Raw genomic sequence first — 23,005 nt, forward strand, 5'->3', positions numbered from 1 at the left:
ATCCCCCAAGAATTTTAAGTTCGGCCAGGTGATACTTGAAGTATCAAGATAATCAGCGGACATTCTAGTCCAAAGAACGTATGATCCTCCTTGAAGGAATTTCTTGACCATGAAATACAGTCACCCAAGGCCTCAGAATTGAAGAAGCTATTGTTGGAGAACGGCCAATGAAAACACTGAATCCATGTAAGTATTGGGATTGTAGTTATAAAACAGAATGTAAACGCTACAAACCCTGAGAAGGTAAAAATAATATAAAGCTGAAAAAAATTGGAAAATGGGACACAGGAGAGGGAGGAAGCATCACTGTGCTGATTTTCTCTTCTTATTGTAATTTTCCAACCAATCCAGTCTAAAATTAAAAGTATTATGTAGTAAAAATTACATAATAATTCCAATCTTCTCTGTTTTGCAAAATCACTTTTGCAACTTTAGAGGGATCTCTTAGGAACCAATATCTCTTACAGTTGAGAAACACTTTCTTAAAGATCAGCAATTTCTTCTATTGAACTTCAGATTCTCTTCTATAAATTTAAGTAAGGTAAAATTTAATTATTTAATTTAAAAAACATACAGTATATCTCATGTTGTATTAAATTATTCCTAGCCAGCAAGTTATTTTTTATTTTTAGAGAGAGTGGAAGAGAGAGGGAAGGACAGAGAGAAATATCAATGTGAGAGAGACACATTGATTGGTTGCCTCCTGCATGACCCCCAAGCAGGCCCAGGCTGGGGAAGAGCCTGCAACCAAGGTATGTGCCCTTGATTGGCATCAAACCCGGAACCCTTCAGTCCACAGGCTGATGCTCTATCCACTGAGTCAAACAGGCTAGAGCAGCAAGTTATTTTTATTTCTGCAAATATACAAAGAAAGGCACCTAGAACAATATTCAATTAATATTAAAAATGATAAATTTGGGGAGGCAGAGTCAGGAGTGAATTTGTAAATAACTTAATCCTTGTTGTGTTCTATATCGTTTAAAGGTCTTAAAATAGCCATGTATCACTTTTACAAACTAAAAAGTCATGTTTAAATTACAAAAGCAGCCCAGACCGGTTTGGCTCAGTGGATAAAGTGTCGGTCTGCGGACTCAAGGGTCCCAGGTTCGATTCCGGTCAAGGGCATGTACCTTGGTTGCAGGCACATCCCCAGTAGGAGGTGTGCAAGAGGCAGCTGATTGATGTTTCTCTCTCACTGATGTTTCTAACTCTCTATCCCTCTCCCTTCATCTCTGTAAAAAATCAATAAAATGTATTTTTTTTAAATTACAAAAGCAAAAAACAACCCAACACCTGTCACTGAACTTTTAAACAAAATATATGGTAACTATATATAAGACAGAGAGAATCCAAAAGAAGGAGTCAGTGCCTACCACCGTTAATAATTTCCAGTCTTGGGATGGGAGGGACTTCATAAAGACAACATCAAATATTTAATAAATAGCCCCTTACATTTTCTCCCAAGACTTTTTATGGCCATATTACCTGCATTTAAATATTTAATTGACCAGAATTTACTCTGGGTTTTGGTGTGAAGAATCAAATGTAATTAACTGTGCTAAAGCCATGCACTGGATAATCCGTCCTCTGCTGGCTGGCTTGAAACGCCACCTTTACTGAGTTCTGACAGAATTAAACAGCCTCAGGTTTGAGTGCCATCTCTCACCTCATTTTTTCAGAGACCTCAGTATGCTCAGAAACCTGGGCTACAGAGCACACTCCCCACCCAGGCTTCTGCTCCAGTGTCCTCTGTCCTGGGATGCCTCTCAGGGTCCCACTGTCCCTTGTGTCTATTTCTGCTGTAGCTTCTAGCTTCCTGTGAGTAGATTTCCTCTCCACGAAGGCAGGCGCTACATCTCCATCCCCTCTTCTCAGCCCTGCATTTGGTGGAGTGTCCGGCACACACACAGGCCCCTTATATATCCCCCACCCCCATGTAACAGGTCTTCCCACCCACCCTCTCCCGCCTACAGGCAACAACAGGCATCTCAAGAGTGATAGTCAAGGAAAAAGACCCTAGGATTTTTGTCTGTTTTTAAAACATTGACTAGAATTACATTTCATTTTACCCTCTCAATTTTGGTGACTTGTGAGCTACTTATTTACCTTTTTCCTAATAATATTTCCCTTCTAGGTTAATTCCTTGTAATACTCATGACACTAAGGCAATATACACTGAGTGGCCAGATTATTATGATCTCTGAAAGCATAATAATCTGGCCACTCAGTGTATATCTTATATAATAAAAGGCTAATATGCAAATTGTCCCCTCGACCAGGAGTTTGACCAGCAGGCAGGCCAGCCAACCACCCATGTCCCCTCCCCCTGGCCAGGCTGGCCGGAACCCACCCATGCACGAATTCATGCACCAGGCCTCTAATACACACACACACACACACACACACACACACACACACACACACTGAGTGGCCAGATTATTATGCGTTCAGAGATCATAATAATCTGGCCACCCAGTGTATATCTTACATATATTGTGATATGTATGGCATCCATACATATCTTACTATTCAAGGCTTCCAGGCCCCTGGGGTCCTAGGCCAAGAACTTGGCCCTTCACTGAGCAGACATGCCTTTAGCACAGCACTACCTTACCAAGCCCAGCACACTCAGAGACTAGCCTATGTGCAGTGAAGCAAAGCTCAAGGCCCTTAATCTGGCAAGCGCTAGGCAGCTTCCTGGCTAAAGGAACTTACTTTGAGCTAGTCCTAGACATGGGCACACCAGCTGCTGGGAATAATGGTTTGGCTTAATGCCTAGTGCCAGCCACAGGTTTCGTCCTTCTAAGCAGGTAATGCTTCATCACCCAGCAGCACTCTGCCATTCCGAAGAGAACTCAGGGAGAGAACGTAGAAACACCAAAGGGAGACAGAAGCCAACGCCATAGTCTCTTCGGTACTAAAGCCAGAAGAATGTGGTCAACAGTCAAATGATGGTGCCCACAGGGGTACTCTACACACTGGAGATGGACGGAAAGATCGGTCCACGCTACTCCGAAGGATACCACAGAAAAGACAAAGGGAGCTATGATCGCTTTCTTCAAATATCTGAAAGGCTGGGATGTTTAATAGGAAATCAATTTGTTCAGTCCTTTCTTCAGAGCCACTGTGTAGAAATTACAGGAAGGTGGACTTCAGGTCCTAATAAAAGTGAGCTTTCTATCTACAGCTGGTCAGCATAAAGACAGCCTACCTTGTAAGTAGGTAGTTACCTGGCATACACACACATTGCATAGAAAAACCGTATGTCAGGAGTGCTCTCAAGGATTCTGAACTAAGGGAGGATTAGACCAAATGACCCTCAAAAGTCTCTTCTACGACTACTGAATTCTGACCTTAAAATTTAATTAGAAAAGGGTTCCTCTTCAAATGTAAAAATTAAAAAAAAGAGCGCATTCACTATCCAGAATTTTGAGACGTATCAACCATACCTTTATATGAAGTGTTACTGGCTTTGAATAATGTAAATTTAATGATAAAAGATTACAAAAATAAGTCTGATCTTCCAGGATTTATAATTAGACACCTATGACTTGCTATCTTGTGTGTGTGTGTATGTGTGTGTGTGTGTGTGTGTGTGTGTGTGTGTGTGACTTGCTATCTTTAAAACAAGCTGGCTAAGTAAGTTGGCTGATTAACCTCGACCAGTACGTGAATGTAAGCCGTAATAGCTTATAAGCTCCAACACTGCACAAGGCTTTAAAGACACACAAGTAAACCAGCATTCCTGCATCTGAAAATAAAACCCACTTAGTCTCCTTGAGTAGCTACAGAAATGAGTGCTCGGAAATTTCTTGGCACAATTCTAAATTTAATCTGAGGAGCCATAGATTAGAATAAAAAATAGATTCTGATTCAATCCACTCCAGCCAACTGCTAGAGCAGCGCAGCAAATGAAGCCAGCTTTCCAGCTCAAGTCCACGGCCACGTGGCGCCGGCCTCTGAGAGCCTGGGAGAGGGCCCACTCTACTGGTGCGATAGCATGGCCCCTGTTGTCCCCAGACCTGAGCCCAAACTCAAGTTAGAGCTGAACGCCACAGGCGGGAGGCCTTCTTTGTAGATCCCGAGGAAAACCCAGTCCTTCCTAGTTTCCCTTCCGAAGGTAAATCTGCTTATCTGGCAGTTTTCTAATTGCTTTAGGGAAAGGCAAACACAAATGATAAAGGTGATATGAAGAAAACAGAGTTGAACAAGAAGAGAAAGCCGCCTTTGTCCTTGGTGGGGGAAATGAGGGAGATGACGGGAAGTGATATCAGCATTTAACACGCACCACATGGGGGAAGATAAACAGGTGCAAACACACGAACCTGAAATTCTGCATGAACTGTCGGAACTTGTCCACCCTCTTTGCCAGGGGCACGATAATGTTGATTAGCGTGTTGGCCATGTTGAGTTTTTCTTTTTTTACTTTCATGATAGGGCCAAACGGTCGAAACAGGACAAGGCGTCTGAACTCGTGCTTGTGGTCCCCTTTGAATGTGAGCTCATACAAAGTGCCTTTATCCTTTTCTGTGCGGTAGATCCCTGTTAACAGAAACACGAGAAAGGACAGTTTTTTTAATAGCGGAGATCTAGCATAAAATGCCTTTTAAACACACACACACACACACACACACACACACACATTAAATTACAATTAAACCTCTACCTCTAATAATTATGAGAAAACTCAAAATGCTGCCACTTTCAAATATCCCCAAAGAAATCAAAATGCCATTAATTTAAAAATCACAGTTAGGAAGACTTCATAAAAACATGGGGGGAAGTTTGTAAAGTTGGAAATGAAACTATATTTAGACGCATTAAAGAAAGGACTGTAAAGCAGTATGTCTAAATAAGACTGGCTATGATGCAGAGTGGGATTATGTGCTTTTTCTTTTCTGCTGCTACTATATTCATTCTCTGCAATATGATTTGGTAAATATAATTATTATATTGATTTAATTTAAACACTGTGTTAATATTATCTCTTAAAAATCATAGCCATTTCAGTTGAACTGACCAGAGTGATCTCTTCAAGGTAACTTGGAGTGGCTCGGGGCCACTGCTATGGGTCACACGGCCCTCTGGAAGCTTCTGGAAGCATTGAAGCAGAAAACAAAATACCCAGCACCACGGCAGGCACACATCTTAATTTCATATCGTCCTTCCTACCCTGAGAAGCATCATTGGTCAGTGCTCCAGAGCAAGTCTATTGATGGACCCCCCGAAACTGTGCTCCACCCCATGTCACTGTTCCTGAAACTCCACAGTCTCGCTCGTCTGGTTGAAGATGTGACCCGACATCTATCTCAGCTCAACTTTCAGGCTGAGCCTCCCACGGGCCTGGCCCAACAGAACTCTCCTATCTAGTGGGCACAGGCTCCCAGGCACCTATGCTCCACGGCCTTCCCAATATCACGGGTATTATGGCGTTTTTTCCTATAGTTAAAAAAAAAAAGTCAAATTCAACAAATCACCAGATAAGCTTCCTCATCTCTTATCTATGATTTGCCATGGTTTTTTTTTCCATGTCCCTTCCTTCCTCTTAATCCCCACATTAGCTAGAAAGCACCTCCCAGTCTTTGAGCAGCTACAAAAGCAAGCTTCCAGGGAAAAGATCAGCCAGGGTCAGCTCCAGTTTGCAAGGCCTCTCCCAAACCACTTCTCTCTGCTTCCTCCCGCTCCCTCCCTCCTCTTTTCTTTTGTGGGAACTACAGGTCTTTAGAAACACGGCCAAGTTCTGCTCTCTGTTCTCTGCCTCATAGGAGCTTTCATCCCACACCCCGGGTTTACAGCCTCTTTGATCCTGTCCAGAGCTTGGATCTCCTTCAGGTGCGACAGAGAGGGCTTTGGCATTGCAAATTTTCCGTGTCATTTCTCACAGCTGCCCCACGGGCCTGTCTGGAGATGCAAAACGTGCAATCCGCCGGCAGTGAGCGTGGTGACCCAGGGCCTGGCGCAGCCACAAGGACGGAGTCCTCTCTGAAGCCCTCGCCTCCCTGGGTGCCAGGCAGGCTGCTCAGCAGCCCTCAGTCAGGGACCAGAGAGAAGTTCTGCTGCGCTCGTGCTAGAACAGAATTCAGAGTCCCTGCAGGGGCCCCTCATGGAAGAAAGCAGGAGGTTCATTCCTTAAGAAGCTGCAAGGGCCTCTGTGAACATGTGGATGGGTCCCTTCCAAGCCTGCTGATTGATTCTCTGGGGCAACTAGTGCTCTTGAGGAAACAGGCTCTTCCCCTACCGCTAAGGTGTCTACACAGCTGGGCAAACCACCGGCTCCCAGGGTCCAAACCAGGTTGGGCTGAGCCAGGAAGGATTCAAGTTTGGTAACAGTTATCTGCACAACCAAAACGGGCCTGCGGGGTCGGCGGCTGCGTTTCGTCAAACTTCTGTTACTCTTGTCAGCGAGCGTACCCTCTCCACACAGCAATAAATGGGGGGAAAGGCTGCTGACAGTTTAACGTGCAGATAAAAATGTACACTAGCCTGGGATTTTTTTTTTTTTTAACGGAGTCATTTTCTTTCTCAGCACCAGGATAAGAATCATTCATTTTAAAAAATCTAAATCCCCAGATTTGAAAACACAGGTAGAAATATACACAAACCCGTGTCAAGAGAGGACATCTATTTATAAGGAACCCAGAGAAGGTAATAGTTCCTATTGATGACTTTTCTTATAACCCTGTCAGGACGGCTGCCTCCGGGGAGCCTGCGTGACCACCGATAACCGCGTGGCAGGCAGCCTTTGTTCTGGTTTCCGGCGGGGCGCTCCGCTATCAGGCAGGCCAGCACACCCAGGCTAATCCTGCAGCCACATTTCAGCTGCTGTCTCATTGTCTTCCACATCCTATGCCCTGAAACAGTTATTACATCAACTCTTTAGCACATTTCCCCACACTCTGTCTAATTAAGTTAATCACGGTGCATAGATCTGATTGTAGAGCCCTTTATTCTATCTATTTTAAATACGTTATTTAAAACTCTCTTGCAACCTGTCTCCACTAAAGCCCACACCCAGCCATCTGCCCACTACACCCACTGGCTCACGATCCCACACCTGGACACAAACAGCACTCGGTCTTCCAGTAACACAAAGGCCAACCCCTAACTGGACCCTTGCACCTTCTAGAAATCTTCAGTGGTGGAAACGCAAAGGGACCGACAGAAAGGGGCAGAAGCATTCTGAGGCAGGAATGGTTTTCCACGGAGAAGCTGGCATGCACAATGGCGAATGCAAAGCGAACTGGCCACACAGACACCGTCCCTGTAATATTCTGTCGGATCGCATCATTTTTATGCACTATGCTAACGGGAGATCAAAATGAGAACTTTGGAACTAGCTCACGTTTTGGTTTAGACACCCTAACTGGCACCCTCTTTTCCCTTCTTTCCCTCCATACTTACTTTGAGTTTGGTGTTTCTGTTCCCTCTACTACAAGCATCGCTAGTCCTACCCTACTCAAGGGGGCCAAGCCCTAGGATGGTCAACCAGGTGGGGATACCTCCAGCTAGCCAAGATACAGCTCCATATCTGCGGCAAATGCTTATGCCTTCAGTAAACAGGGAGCTAACTAGATGCAGGTCCCCTCTAAGCATCCTATCTTCAAGGTAGGACCTCAGAAATCATGAGGTCAAGGAGGAACCACTGCTTACATGTACATCCTTGTCCTCTCGCCACACGGGGGTGCACAGGTTGTGGCCAGTGCTGCACCGCTGAGCCCAAAAGTGCCTCCACTTTCATCCCTGCCTTTCCCACCTTCCTACATGGAGCCGAGGTCTCCCAGCTGGATCACTGCCATCTTCTGACGACCATGTTCCACTTCTTGGGCCCAATACGTCCTGCACGTATCCTTTGATCCTTAGCCTCCTGGAGAACTACTACAATCCTGCTTTTCCCTGAGCTCAGGAGCCCTTACCAGCGTCCCAAAGCCTACAGAATAAAGCACCAATCCCATGGCCAGCTTTTAAGATCTTCCTTAATCCAGCCTCGTGTAAAATCTGGGCCCCAGTGAAGCTGGTTTATACCGAGCACATACAGCTCCTCCTCCCCCAGGAGAAAGTGAAACCCTCTTGCAATGCTGGCAGGAATATAAAATGGTGCGGCTTCTGTGGAAAACATTTGGTGGGTCCTCAAAAAGTTAAACACAGAATTATCATAAGATCCAGCAATTCCACTTCTGGGTATGTACCCGAAAGAAAGGAACACACAGGTTCGTGGCAGCATTCTTCACAGTACCCAAGTGGTGGAAACAACCCAACCCTCACCAACAGAGGAATGGATAAACAAAATGGGGATTATACACACAATGGAATATTAGCCTCAAAAAGGAGATTAAACGAAGAACTTATATGCATATACGCACAGCCCATAAACAAACAATAGTGTGGGGAAGGCCTGAGGAGGGGGCAGGAGCAGGGTGAAGGGAGTAGAGGGAGGGGGGAAGAGAGGGAATAGGACATCTGTAATATTTTCAACAATAAAGATAAAAAAAAGAGTGAAATTCTAATACACGCTACAACATGATGAACCTTGAAAACATGTGCTAAGAGAAATAAACCAGTCACAAAAGGATAAATACTGTAGGATATCGTAGGATTCCACTTACATAAGGTACTTAGAATAGTCAAACTCACAGAGACAGAAAGTAGATTGGTGGTTATGAGGGGCTGGGGGGACACGGAATGTGGAATTAGTATTTAAAGGACACATCATTCCTATTGGACATGATGAAAGGTTCTAGAAATGTGAGGGTTATACAACAATCTATATATAAAAAACCCTAATATGCAAATAGACTGAACGGCGGAACAACCGAACAACCAAACAACTGGTCGCTATGACGTGCACTGACCACCAGGGGGCGCACGTGGAACATGGCAGGCGTCAGGAGCAAGCGACAGAGTGTGGAACATGGTGGGCGTCAGCCATGGCGGGATGGTGAAGCAGGTGAGCAGGGGCGCCAGACCAAGGCAGGGCGCCGGTCGCTGTCATCAGGGTGAGCCTCTGGTGGTTACTGAAAATCCTTTGTTCCCACATGCCAAGGTCCAACCCAGCACTCACACCCGCTGTCAGCACCGGCCCTGCTTGCACCAGGGCTGGTGCCCAGCGCTGGTTCCGATCACTTGGCGCCGTCAGGGGTGCAAGCGGGGCTGGCGCTGTCAGTGCATGGAAGTGGCGGCAGCAGGAGCGGGCTGCTGGCAGACAGGGGACCGGGGCTGTGGCGGGAGGGGTCGGGCGGGGGCACAGAGAATGGGCCTAGACTTGCCCCTGTGTCCACAACAGCCTCATGGCCCACAGGTCCTTTCAAGGTGCACGAATTCATGCACTGGGCCCCTAGTGTGAATATACTTAATGCCATGAAATTGCACACTTAAAAAAGGTTACAATGGTAAAGGTTATGTAATGTGTATTTTACCACAATAACTACTCTCCTATGAAAAGGCCTGGCACTTTCTCAAGACATACTTCCTTACCAGTCAGCTTTTCTACTCCCACCCTCCTAAATCTGCCCTCCTCCTCTGAGAAGATTCCATGACACTCTCAATCCAAAGTGCTCATTCAATCTCCAGACACTTTGGTGTAAGGGCTTTCAAACTCTTCTGTGCTGATCTACGTTTCTGGCACATGAGAACATTAAAGGATATCATCTAATCCAGCCTTCCCATTTTACAGATGGGCAAACTGAGACCCAGAGAAACTGTGGTTTGCCTGCGTTCACCAGATGTGCTAATGACTGACGAGAGCATACTCCTGTGCACAGTTTACTCCTTAGAGATCACTTTCATATGCAACATCAATAGAGTGTAGAAAAGCAGGGACAGAACAGAAGTCAGAATAAACAACAGAATGTCTGCAGTAAAGTCTTACTTCATTTACCCACAGATAATCTTCACAGCCACGCTTAGGGCTTTTCTTTTTATTTTAACACACAATAGGAACAGTTGCTAAACAACAATCATCTGAATTCATAGTCTATAACACATTCAAAGTAGCACACTCTGAAAGGAGGTGTTTTCATGAAAAAATATATTGCTTATAAGAAAAAAATAAGGATGTCGGAAAAGAAAATCTATTAACAGGCAGAAATGCAGACAGTAGTAAATAGTGGCAGGTCACCTCCTGACAGCAGGGGAGGAGGCAGATCATCATTTTAAAAAGAAATTTAAATGTTTGAGATAATTTAATACAAAGTAAAACACTCCACTCATGTAAATTGCCTTTGCAATATCACAAAGAACATATTCCTACTTACTGTGTTTTTGCAAGAGCACATTATCCTTACCCTGTTCAAGAAGGGAAACATGGAAATACTTGAGAAAGATTTTACTCCAAAAGAATGCTTCGGTTATCTAGAAAATTCTTAGGTGGAATATCTCATTCCCAGACCACACGAGATAAATGAGACATAATTACAGTGCCATCTGTTGTCAGCTCTATTTTCTTAGAGGAAGTAGCTGACATTCAACATTTGTGAAAAAGAGATGTTCTAGGCCTTCCAAATGCTCAGAAACTATAATGTAAATAATTTCTCCCCATTTAAAAAAAAAAAAGGTAACCACTCTCAGGCTTTCTCTCACCTGCAGGGCTATAGACATGTCTGTCCACACCTTGCTTTCTCAGGCATCACAGAGCATCTGTGCACAGCAGCTTCTGGGTAGGTCCTGATTCAAGTTTATCACCATTTTCAACGTTCACTAAATGCTTCTTCCATTTGCTAAGACGTGCACTGACTGACACCCTTACTGAAATAATTCATGCAGCTCTTTTCTTATTTCCATTTATTGCATTTGGTGTGTATATTCATGTCACAGATTAAGGCAGATAAATTTAACACTTGGTTCTTGATCAGAAATTTCTATCAGCTTCCCTTACTTGGAGCTCCTCCTGACTTCATCACTAGTGCTAGCAGTTGACTTTTTTTTCGAGAGACATTTCCCCCCACCAAACTGCAGCCTACCTACCGCTCCATGAAAGTGACAGGTATTTGACAATAAGTAGGAAGCAAATGAGTGTATGATACCTGTGCAGCAATGGGCTGGGCTCCTCACCAGGTGACCCACCAGCCTCCCCTGATTCATGTTCACTTGACATGGCTATTTTTTAAGCCTTATTGATTTTTCTTATGGCTATTGTTTACTGTGGATGGTGTTCTATATTAGAGACATAAAGATGAACATGGTAAAAACCACTGTGCTTTCAGAATTCCCATTCTAGAGAGGAAGGCAAGTAGGTAAACAAAACAGGCATAAACAATATGCGAAGCACCTGTGAGAGTCTGCCCAAGGCGTAAGGGAAGAGAAAGGAGGGCGTCTCCACCTGCCGGAGGGTATGGACAGTTTGATCTCGAAGATATGTCAGCAGAACTGAAGACTTAGTGGGTGTCTGCCAAGGCGACAAAATCAGAAGGGCATTCTATGGAAGATAACAGCATAAGCCAAGATACCGAGTCAACAAAACAAACAAAACCCAACTTGTTATGTTTGGCAAACTTCAACAAGGCTGGAGCGCGAAAGGTAGGTGTGGGAGAAAGGTGGGAGACGAGGCTGGCAGGTCAGGTGGTGCTCACCCACCGGCCCACGAGGTCATCCGCACAGGCCTGGAGCTCAGGGGGGCATGCTCGGTCTTTCACAGGAATGAGACGAGGCCATTTCAGTACTATCACCTCACAGCAGTGTGGTGTGTGAATGGACGACAGGGAATGAGATCAAAGAGCAATGAGGAAAGAATCACAATGATGCAGCAAGAAATGAAACGGCAGTAGAGATGATGAGAAGTGGGCACAGCTTGGGAGAAGTTGGTTAGAAATGGGATGGCAAGGGAGGGACGGGGGAAAGGTGGTGTGACTCCAGTTACAGGTGAGAAAAGGAATGTGAGTTAAGCGTTGGATATGCCGATTCGAGGAGCTACCTGAGAGGATCTGAAGCTCAGCAGACAGGTTTTTTTTTAAACAGAGTTAGGTGTCCCCAATACATAAGATGAAGCTGAGGGTGGGGGTCAGATCACCCAGGAAGTCTGGGAGCCCAGGATGCAGGCCTGTGGTAGCCCAACCATGCAAGTGCAGAGTGCGCAGGTCCACAAAGACAGGAGACAGCGAGGTCCATGGCATTGAGAGAAGCACAGAGAGAGGCAGGAGAGAGCGTCAGGGAGGCCACCCCACCAGTGAGGAGGGGCTGCTCAACATGCAGTTGTTACCTCCAGGTTAAGAACAATGAGAACAAAATGGGCCACAGGCCAAGCGGATCACTGGTGACCTGACCAATAACGGTTTCAGGTGAGTGACAGGAATGAAGCCCGGTTTGAGAAATAACGAGAGATGAAGTGGCGGGAGTAGGTGGAGTAAGTATTTTTCTGTTGTTTTCCTTGACACAAGCTCATTCCTGCCTCAGGACCTTTGCTTTGCCCATCCTTTCCCCTCTGCCTGGGATGTTTTCCCCCAGGCTCCTAGCATGCCTGATCCTTCTTCCCTTTCAGGTCTCAACCCAAATGCCACCTCCTCAAAGAGGCCTTCCCTGGTCTCACTCTCTGGCCCCCCACCCCCTAGTCACTCTCTGTTCCCCTGTTTTTATTGCACATTAGCTGAAGGGGCTTACAGTACTTACCCACCTATTTAGTACTGTTCTCTTCACTAAAAGATAAGCTCCATGAAAACCAGAAATCTGTTTCTGCAAAATGAATTCCTGCTGCACAGAACAGAAGGAAGTGGGGAGGGAGGGAAGAAGGTGCTTGGATAGGGGAGGAATGCAATAGAGTAGTAGCCAGAGTTAACAGTGTTTTGGTTTTTGTAAGGGAGGCAGGGAGAAACAAATCCATATGCCAAGAGGAAGGAACAAATAGAAATATATAATGAGAATACAGGCTGGAATGAGAAAATGGAGGTGGGTGGAATCTGCAAGCCAAGGAAGGACTTGGTCTTGGACAGAGAAGGGTCACCTGTTTCCCAAAGCAGGACCTAAGGACAAGAGCAGGGTTGCAGGTGTGGGGCAAGGAGCCAAAGGAACTCATTGAGAACGAAGGTCGATAATTTCTGAGTGGAGCAGGAGAAAGCAGCTCAGACTTGGAGAGGAGTCATGAAGGGCTGGGATGGTGACAGTGAGACTGGGGGTCACTGATCCAGGACTGGGCGCTGCAGGACTGGGCTCTGCAGGGAAGAGTGGCGGGCCAGGAAGAAAGTAGCTGAGGGAGAATAATATGGGGTCCAGCAGAGGGAGGAGTAAAGCCTAAAGGCAGGGTCACAGGACGAGAAATGGGTCAAAGTGAGAACAAACAATGAAGTCTGGAGTGATCACAGAAGCCGTGGAAAGGATGGATTTCTGAGGATGTGTAAGTTTAATGAGAAAGTGGGGCACTTCCAGGAGATGAACAGGCCCAGGATGGGGCTGCCCTGGAAACCAGGCCCCTGCACTTCCTCCCCTCAAGGCACTCACGTTGGTCAGACCAGACAATGTGCTGGTCGAGACCCCAGCTACACAGGCCTCTTTTGTCACCCCGAGTTCCTATTCAAGGATTGGTGGCTTCTTAGAAGAAATGCTGGCTCCAACTCTTTCTATAACTTAAGTTTAAGAAACCAGCGGTGGAAATGTGCACAGACTAGACGTCTACCTGGACTAACGGGTTGAAGGGGCTAGACCGAGTGGTGGGGACTAAGATAGCAGAGAGTCCTGCAGGGATTCCAGAACAAACATCCGAGGAAGGGAAGTCAGAGCGGCCATCGTCAGGCTACGTTTCCGAACAGCTGCGGGACTTCCTCTCCAAACACTGCGAGGCAGTATATCCAGGATGTTGTTGAAAAGCAGAAAATTTAAGATAGAGGCAGCAGGAATGAGCAAGGTCAGAGATCAAGGAGTGTGAGTCCACACCATTGTCTTTGGCTAACCACTGAGCTATCCACGCACAACTACTTAAACAACTTATCACCAAAATAGAGGCCAAAACAGCCTCACTGTATTTACATTACTGCGACTCATGTCTGTTTCTCAAACCACATTCACAAATATCATCTTAAATCTAAAAAATCTTCCAAAGAGGATGGGTGAATTGGAGCCTTTAGAGAAGTTGAATATGTAACTTGTTCAAGGTTACAAATGATGTGCTCACAGACTGATGGGCATAACGACTGAATTTAAAAGCATGCCATGGTACAGCTCTTTAAAGGTAAATTAACTTTACAATCAAAAGAATATTTATAACTCTCCTTTCTGTTCTTTTCTTTCTGAAACTGACTTTTGAAAATTGGAAAAACATCAATAAAGATACTATAGAAAGCTAACCAACTTTCTAAGGTATACCAGAAAAGTCAGTCTTAAAACTTGCCTTTTGAAGATTAAGATAATACATTATTGATTGAGTCACTGACATCCATTTCCTCATCTTTAAAAAGTGGGACTAATAGTAGTACATACTGCTTCATAGGGCTGTTGAGAAGATTAAATAAATTCATACATGTAAACATGCAAGCCTGGAACATGGGAGGGGCTTAGTGATGTCAGCAACAGCAATGGTGATAACAACTGTCAACACTGTTATTATGTTATCATCCCATTTTGCTTCATTAGCCATTTAATGTAGTAGTGCTCTCGGTCAGACAGGTCACAGCTCAGGGACAAGCCCCCTCTTGTGTTATCACTGACATTAAACATGCTTGCAAGCTGAATCCAGTCACTTATTTTTTTAAAGCTGTCATAACTGGATCCAGAGGTGGGAGGATTCTTGATATTCTGGTAAAGAGCCTGGTGATACACAACTGAGCACATATAATATTTGAGTCTCGGTAATCTTTTAGCAATATTGCAATAATATATCTTTAGCTGTCTGAGAAATGCCCATTCCCCCCCGCCCTTATTTTTTGGCTGAAAACAACAGGAATGTATTATCTCCATTCTGGAGGCCAGAAGTCCAAGACAAGGTGTAGGCAGGGTTCGTTCCATGTTTTAAAAAATTAAATTTATTGGAGGGATGTTGGTTACTAAAATTATATAGGTTTCAGGCATACAATTCTATAATACATCATCTGTATATTATATCATGTGTTCACCACCCTAACTCAAGTCTCCTTCTATCACCATTTATCCCCCTTTAATCTCTCCCTCCTCCCCGCAGCCCCCTTCCCCTCTTGTGATCAACATACTGTTGTCTGTGTCTATGAGTCTTCTTTTTCTTTGCTTAATCCCTTCACCTTTTTTACAAAATCCCCAACCACCCTCCCCCCTGACAACTGTCAGTCTGTTCTCTGTACCTATGAGTCTGTCTCTATTTTGCTTGTCAGTTTCTTTTGTTCATTAGTTTTCACATTTAAGTGAAATCATGTGGTACTTGTCTTTCTCTGACTGGCTGATTTCACTTAGCTTAATACTTTCTAGGCCACAGCGGCGGCGCCCGGAGCCCGGCGGCCTCCCAGCACCCATCCCCACCGCGCAGCCCCCGCGCGCCTGGTGCCGCGGGCCGCTCACCCCGCACACCGGACGGAGGCCCGGGCGCCCTCTCCGTGCACCTCCCGGCGGCGCTAGACTTCAGTAGAGTTGACTGAATTCAAGGGATTAAGAAGTATAAATTGGGGGGACGCCGCGGCGGCGACGTCCGGAACGCGGCGATGGCGGTGCCTGGAGCTCGGCGGCCGCCCAGCGCCCGTCCCAGCCGCGCGGCCCTCGCGCGCCTGGTTTCGCGGGACGCGCGCACCGCGCACCGGACGGAGGCCCGGGCGCCCTTTCCGTGCACCTCCCGGCGGCGCTAGACTTCAGTAAAGTTGACTGAAATGAAGGGATTAAGAAGTACAAATTGAGAAGTTTGAAAAAGATGGCGGCGGAGGTTAAAGGCTGTTCTGTTGCCTCGCACCCAGCGAAATCGGAGGGGATGAGGTGTGGAGGTGCGTGGGTCTGGCTGGTGGCGGGGGAAAGGGGCTTTTGTTCCAAACCTAAGGGAGATTAGCTCTCCATCACCCTGAAACCCATCTTCTGGCGAACCCCGGGAAACCCAGATGCCTGCGGGGAGAGGCGGGACTCTTGCGGAGGTGCGCCCAGCAATCAGTGTTTGCTGCGCTGGAGTGCGGAACGAGGGGACTTAGATACATGGAAGGCAGAAGGACCAGACTCACAGCCATTGAGGCTCGCCGCACCATGGCCTGTTGGCGCCCTGAGACCCCGCCCCGCCCTGGGTCCCGCCCAGCACGTCTTGAAGACCTGCCCCGCAAGTCTTGCAGGCACACCTGCGCCCCAAGCAACGGCTTATGCATGTGGGTGGACTGCCCTCTGGCAGCGGACCAGATGATCTGCTGTTCTAGTCGGACTGCTCCAGGGCCACTCAGACAGGAGGAAGAAACTACAGTTTTTGCTGTAATCCTTGCTGAGTGCCTAAGGCAGTAGCTGATCTACACCCCATTGGAGACCCAGAAAGGAGGGCATCTAGTGGTCTGTGGGAGATGACACCAGATTTCAACCACGTGCATAAGGGACACATTCAACGGGAATATTCAGTGAGCGCCAAAGCTTTGCTGCACCAAGACCCGGCCCATAAACGTGTCTCCTGCACAGCAACTCTTCCTTTATAGACAAAGAGAGCCCCCCCAGTGACACCAACAACAATCAAGACTTAACTATACAAAGGAGGACCAAGATGGAGGCATAGGGCGGAAGCCTGATTGTTGCCTACCACAACAACTTTGAGACTACGACAAGAGAGCAGAGCAGACACCATCCAAGACCACCATAGGGCTGGCTGAGTAGAGGCTCTACAACTAGAATAAAAGAGGGGGATGTGGGATGATGCTGATGCCGGTGACCCAAAGACCACACTTTAAGAACTACAGCTCAGGCGACACAAAAGAACTATGGCTCAGGCGATACAACAGCGGCCTGGAATGTGCTCGGCGCAGTTCCCCCGGCGGTCTCCGGCTGAGGGGACGGCTCCACTGGCAGCCAAGCACGGACAGACGAGCCCCTATGAGACATGGGGTGGGAGACTCCGCGCTTGCTGACCTCTGAGTACGTCAAGAATCTCAACGCCCCGGAAGCGGCCAGGTGCGCATGCTCGGCGACTGGCCACCGATGCAGACCCAAGGGCCGACACAGCGACGCCAGACTGGCCCACCGCCATGCACCGGGTGCACTGGAGCTTCACCGAGCCGCCGCCCGACGAGTTCTGCAGCAGCCATACTGGAGCTCCGGAAGGATGGCCAGGGGAATTGCTGAGGGGGGATTGACCGGCAGGAATTGGGATCGGGAAGACGGGGCCCCGCTGAGACCCGGGTGCGGGCGGGGTTGCGCGCCTCTGGGCTCGGGTGTGGTCACACGCCTCTGGGTATAAGTGAGGCCTCACGTCCCTGGGTCTAGGTGAGGCCACATGCCCCTGGGTCCAGGTGAGGCCGGACTCCGGGTCCGGGTGAGGCCAAGTGCCCCTGGACCCGGATGACGCTGGATCCCGTGCCCGGGCGAGGCCAAGCGCCCCTGGGTCTGGGAGAGCCCACACACCCCTGGGTCCAGGCGAGACCATGTGTCCCTGGATCTGGGTGAGGCCGCGTGCACCTAGGCCCGGGTGAGCCCAAGTGGCCCTGGATCTGGGAGAGGCCAAGCGTCCCTGGGTCCGGGTGAGACCATGTGTCCCTGGATCCGGGTGAGGCCTCGGGCACCTAGGCCCGGGTGAGGCCACGTGCCCCTGGGTCTGGGAGAGGCCAAGCGTCCCTGGGTCCGGGCGAGACCATGCGTCCCTGGATCCGGATGAGGCCTCGTGCACCTAGGCCCGGGTGAGCCCAAGTGGCCCTGGGTCTGGGAGAGGCCAAGCGTCCCTGGGTCCGGGTGAGACCATGTGTCCCTGGATCCGGGTGAGGCCTCGTGCACCTAGGCCCGGGTGAGCCCAAGTGGCCCTGGGTCTGGGAGAGGCCAAGCGTCCCTGGGTCCGGGTGAGACCATGTGTCCCTGGATCCGGGTGAGGCCTCGTGCACCTAGGCCCGGGTGAGCCCAAGTGGCCCTGGGTCTGGGAGAGGCCAAGCATCCCTGGGTCCGGGTGAGACCATGTGTCCCTGGATCCGGGTGAGGCCTCGTGCACTTAGGCCCGGGTGAGCCCAAGTGGCCCTGGGTCTGGGAGAGGCCAAGCGTCCCTGGGTCCGGGTGAGACCATGTGTCCCTGGATCCGGGTGAGGCCTCGTGCACTTAGGCCCGGGTGAGCCCAAGTGGCCCTGGGTCGGGGAGAGGCCAAGCGTCCCTGGGTCCGGGTGAGACCATGTGTCCCTGGATCCGGGTGAGGCCTCGTGCACCTAGGCCCGGGTGAGCCCAAGTGGCCCTGGGTCTGGGAGAGGCCAAGCGTCCCTGGGTCCGGGTGAGACCATGTGTCCCAGGATCCGGGTGAGGCCTCGTGCACCCAGGCCCGGGTGAGCCCAAGTGGCCCTGGGTCTGGGAGAGGCCAAGCATCCCTGGGTCCGGGTGAGACCATGTGTCCCTGGATCCGGGTGAGGCCTCATGCACCCAGGCCCGGGTGAGCCCAAGTGGCCCTGGGTCGGGGAGAGGCCAAGCGTCCCTGGGTCCGGGTGAGACCATGTGTCCCTGGATCCGGGTGAGGCCTCGTGCACCTAGGCCCGGGTGAGCCCAAGTGGCCCTGGGTCTGGGAGAGGCCAAGCGTCCCTGGGTCCGGGTGAGACCATGCGTCCCTGGATCCGGATGAGGCCTCGTGCACCTAGGCCCGGGTGAGCCCAAGTGGCCCTGGGTCTGGGAGAGGCCAAGCGTCCCTGGGTCCGGGTGAGACCATGCGTCCCTGGATCCGGATGAGGCCTCGTGCACCTAGGCCCGGGTGAGCCCAAGTGGCCCTGGGTCTGGGAGAGGCCACGCGTCCCTGGGTCCGGGTGAGACCATGTGTCCCTGGATCCGGGTGAGGCCTCGTGCACTTAGGCCCGGGTGAGCCCAAGTGGCCCTGGGTCTGGGAGAGGCCAAGCGTCCCTGGGTCCGGGTGAGACCATGTGTCCCTGGATCCGGGTGAGGCCTCGTACACTTAGGCCCGGGTGAGCCCAAGTGGCCCTGGGTCGGGGAGAGGCCAAGCGTCCCTGGGTCCGGGTGAGACCATGTGTCCCTGGATCCGGGTGAGGCCTCGTGCACCTAGGCCCGGGTGAGCCCAAGTGGCCCTGGGTCTGGGAGAGGCCAAGCATCCCTGGGTCCGGGTGAGACCATGTGTCCCAGGATCCGGGTGAGGCCTCGTGCACCTAGGCCCGGGTGAGCCCAAGTGGCCCTGGGTCTGGGAGAGGCCAAGCATCCCTGGGTCCGGGTGAGACCATGTGTCCCTGGATCCGGGTGAGGCCTCATGCACCTAGGCCCGGGTGAGCCCAAGTGGCCCTGGGTCGGGGAGAGGCCAAGCGTCCCTGGGTCCGGGTGAGACCATGTGTCCCTGGATCCGGGTGAGGCCTCGTGCACCTAGGCCCGGGTGAGCCCAAGTGGCCCTGGGTCTGGGAGAGGCCAAGCGACCCTGGGTCTGGGTGAGACCATGCGTCCCTGGATCTGGGTGAGGCCTCGTGCACCTAGGACCGGGTGAGCCCAAGTGGCCCTGGGTCTGGGAGAGGCCAAGCGCCCCTGGGTCCGGGTGAGACCATGCGTCCCTGGATCCGGGTGAGGCCTCGTGCACCTAGGCCCGGGTGAGCCCAAGTGGCCCTGGGTCTGGGAGTGCCCAAACGTTCCTGGGTCTGGGTTAGACCATGTGTCCCTGGATCCAGGTGAGGCCTTGTGCAACTAAGCCCGGGTGAGGCCACGTTCCCCTGAGTCTGGGAGAGGCCAAGCGTCCCTGGGTACGGGTGAAGCCAGATCCTGGGTCCGGGTGAGGCCGTGCGCCCCTGGATCCATCCGGGTGAGGCTGGGTCCCAGGCCCGGGTGAGACCACGCGCCCCTTGGGTATGGGTGAGGCCACGTGCCCCTTAGTCCAGGTGACGCCGTGCCCCTGGGTTCGGCCGAGACCAAACCAGAGGGAGTCGGACCTCCATTACCACCATTTGTCCACCATCCAGAGCTGAGGGGTCAGTGCTGACATGTACACATAAGGAACTACTGGACATCGAAATTGGGTCTCAAAAGAACTGTTGGTCCAGGGGGAAGCTCGCTACAGATTGATTCATTTGCCTGTCAGCATAAATATTATTGCTCGTCTCACATTCAGTTCTTATTAGTATATATCTAGTGACATTTGATCTCATTCATCTAGAGGAAATGATGAACAACATAGACTGAGGAACAAGAACAGAACCAGAATCAAGGAGGCATCGATCGGACTATCGGGCCTCAGAGGGAGGATAGGGGAGGGTAGGGGGAGGGTGGGGGGAGGGGGAGAGTTCAACCAAAGGACCTGTATGCATGCATATAAGCCTATCCAACGGTTAAGTTCAACAGGGGATTGGGGCATGCGTGGGGAGAAGGGTGGGATGGGAATGGGGGGATGAGGACAAATATGTGACACCTTAATCAATAAATAAATTAAAAAAAAAAAAAAAAAAGAAAAGCAGAAGACAAGTAGGTGATAACAATAAAGTATTATGGATGCTATGAGGAGTGGAGTAGAGGGTGTCTTGGGAACAAAAAAACCAAAGATTCTAAGTCAATTTAGAGAGTCCAAGAAAGACTTATGGAAGAAATGACACCACAGTTTCGCAGATAATAAGGAAGGAGGGGAAGAGAAGCCAAAGGCCTAGAGGGGAGTGAATTCCTCATTAAAGAAACCTTAATTCTGTTTAAAAAAAAAAAAAAAAAAATACTTTCTAGGTATATCCATGCTGTTGCAAAAGGTAAGATTTCCTTCTTTTTTACAGCTGAGTAGTATTCTTTTGTGTAAATGTACCACAGCTTTTTTAATCCACTCATCTACTGATGGGCATTTGGGGTGCTTCCAAATCATGGCTATTGTAAATAATGCTGCAATGAACATAGGGTGCATATATTCTTACATATTCACCAATACACCTGATAAGGGCTTGATATCCAAAATTTATAGGGAACTTATAAAACTCAACACCAAAAAGACAAGCAATCCAATTAAGAAATGGGTCAAGGACCTGAATAGACACTTCAAAGAGGACATTCAGATGGCAAATAGACATATGAAAAGATGCTCAACATCACTAATCATCAGAGAAATGCAAATTAAAACCACAATGAGCTATTCCCTCATAACAGTCAGCATGGCTATCATCAATAAATCAACAAACAAGTTTTGAGGAGGATGTGGAGAAAAGGGAACCCTCGTGCACTGCTGGTGGGAATGCACACTGGTACAGCCACTGTGGAAAGCAGTTATAAAGTTACCTCAAAAAATAAAAAATGGAACTGCCTTATGACTCAGCAATTCCACTTCTGGGAATATATCCAAAAGAAACTCATTTTTAATATATAATATCAATGGGAATTTTCAAGTTGTTGACTCGAACTAATAGCCCTTTATCAGATATCATGACCTTTTATCTCACTATACTACCTTCTCATACTGGTTAGCACAACTCCACCGTATCACATCTACAACCTCCCCACCCCCAATTATTAATATAGTTAGAACAGCCTCCTTCCCAATGCCTGACACTCCCAATCTCCAGGCTAATCCTGAGCCTCTGTTGCTTGGCCAAAACCTATGCCAGAGGCTCAGATCTAACCCTGACTTTGCCATTGACATTGTACCACCTTGAACAAGATATTTAATGACTCTGGGTTCCTACAACCCAGTCTTAAAAATCAAGTCACAGTGTATGTTGGAAGCACAAACTTCTTTGTGCTTCAAGGAAAATAGTAAGTTGCATCTCTTACAGGCATTTATTTTATTTGCCTAAGTCATCTAATTAGTCAGCATTATTATCATTGCAGCATTATTTACAATGAATTCTTACATTTTAGTGAGACAAAGACAAATACCATATGATTTCACTTATATGTGGAATCTAAAGAACAAAATAAACAAGCAAAGAACACAGAAACAGACTCATAGATACAGAGAACAAACTGATGGTTGCCACAGGGGAGTGGGATTGGGGGTTTGTGTGAAGAAGTTGAAGGGATCAAGAAGTATAAATTGGTAGTTACAAAATCAGGGGGATGTAGTGTACAGCATAGTCAATAATATTGTAACAACTATGTATGGTATCAGGTGGGTACTAGATTTATAAGGAGGATCATTTTGTAAATTATATAAATGTCTAATCACTTTGCTATATAACTGATACTAATATAAAATAATATTGAAGGCCAACTGCAATTTAAAATTCTTTTTCAAAGAATTCTTTTTAACTTAACAAACAGGCTGTAAGATTGACTCACTGGATATTTGGGGGGAAATATGTGTATTTTTGTGGAACTTCTGAACTACAGATAAGCCACATCAAACTGAAGAGCAAGAAAGAAATCTGAAGGCCTAGAATATAGGTCACAATGTTCTACCATAACAGACACTAGTCGACCTGTATTTGTCTATGCCAATACAAACTGCCAAGCTTTAGAAAAGATAGATTTGTGAACCTCACACCAGACCTATTAACTCTTTGCACTCGCTTGCTTTTTCCTCGATTCCTTTATTCTAATGCTAACCGTGTCGAGTCACACTCGACATCCGAGTGCAAAAGGTTAAATTGGGTCTGAGGGCTAGCTTTTGGAAAATCACTTCTTTACCCCAAACTTGTTCAAATGTTAGATAGTAAAAATGGAAAACTAGCCATCGTAATCCTACCTAATAATAGACAAATATGCAAATTGACCATACCTCCAACACACCCACAAGCCACACCCACCATCCAATCAGAGCAAGCATGCAAATTAACCCAAACCAAGATAGCTACGGCCACAGAGAGCAAGGTTTCCTAGGTAACAGAGGAAGCCAAGCTTTCCACCTGCTCTTGCCAGGCCTAAGCCTCCACTCAAGCTACAAAGTTTCAATTATAGAAGGTAAACAAATTCAAACAAATGGCGGCAAAATGGAGCTTGAGAGAGCAGGCCAGGGTTACCGCCGGCAACAGGGGAAGCAAAGCTTTCCTCACACCCTGTCCGGGCCCAGCCTCTGCTTAAGGCAACAAAG

General features: G+C 48.3%; 1 protein-coding gene across 1 annotated transcript in view; it reads right to left on the reverse strand.

Annotated features, from left to right (window-relative positions):
* The window catches only part of CSGALNACT1 (chondroitin sulfate N-acetylgalactosaminyltransferase 1), a 167,475-nt gene that overhangs the window by 28,964 nt on the left and 115,506 nt on the right, over nucleotides 1-23,005 (reverse strand). Inside the window, exon 3 of the mRNA XM_028148744.2 lies at nucleotides 4,326-4,542. Coding sequence (XP_028004545.1) covers nucleotides 4,326-4,542 — 217 coding nt within the window. The remainder of the gene's footprint in view (nucleotides 1-4,325; nucleotides 4,543-23,005) is intronic.

Source organism: Eptesicus fuscus, chromosome 8, assembly GCF_027574615.1.
Source record: "Eptesicus fuscus isolate TK198812 chromosome 8, DD_ASM_mEF_20220401, whole genome shotgun sequence".
NCBI classification, from domain to species: Eukaryota; Metazoa; Chordata; class Mammalia; order Chiroptera; family Vespertilionidae; genus Eptesicus; species Eptesicus fuscus.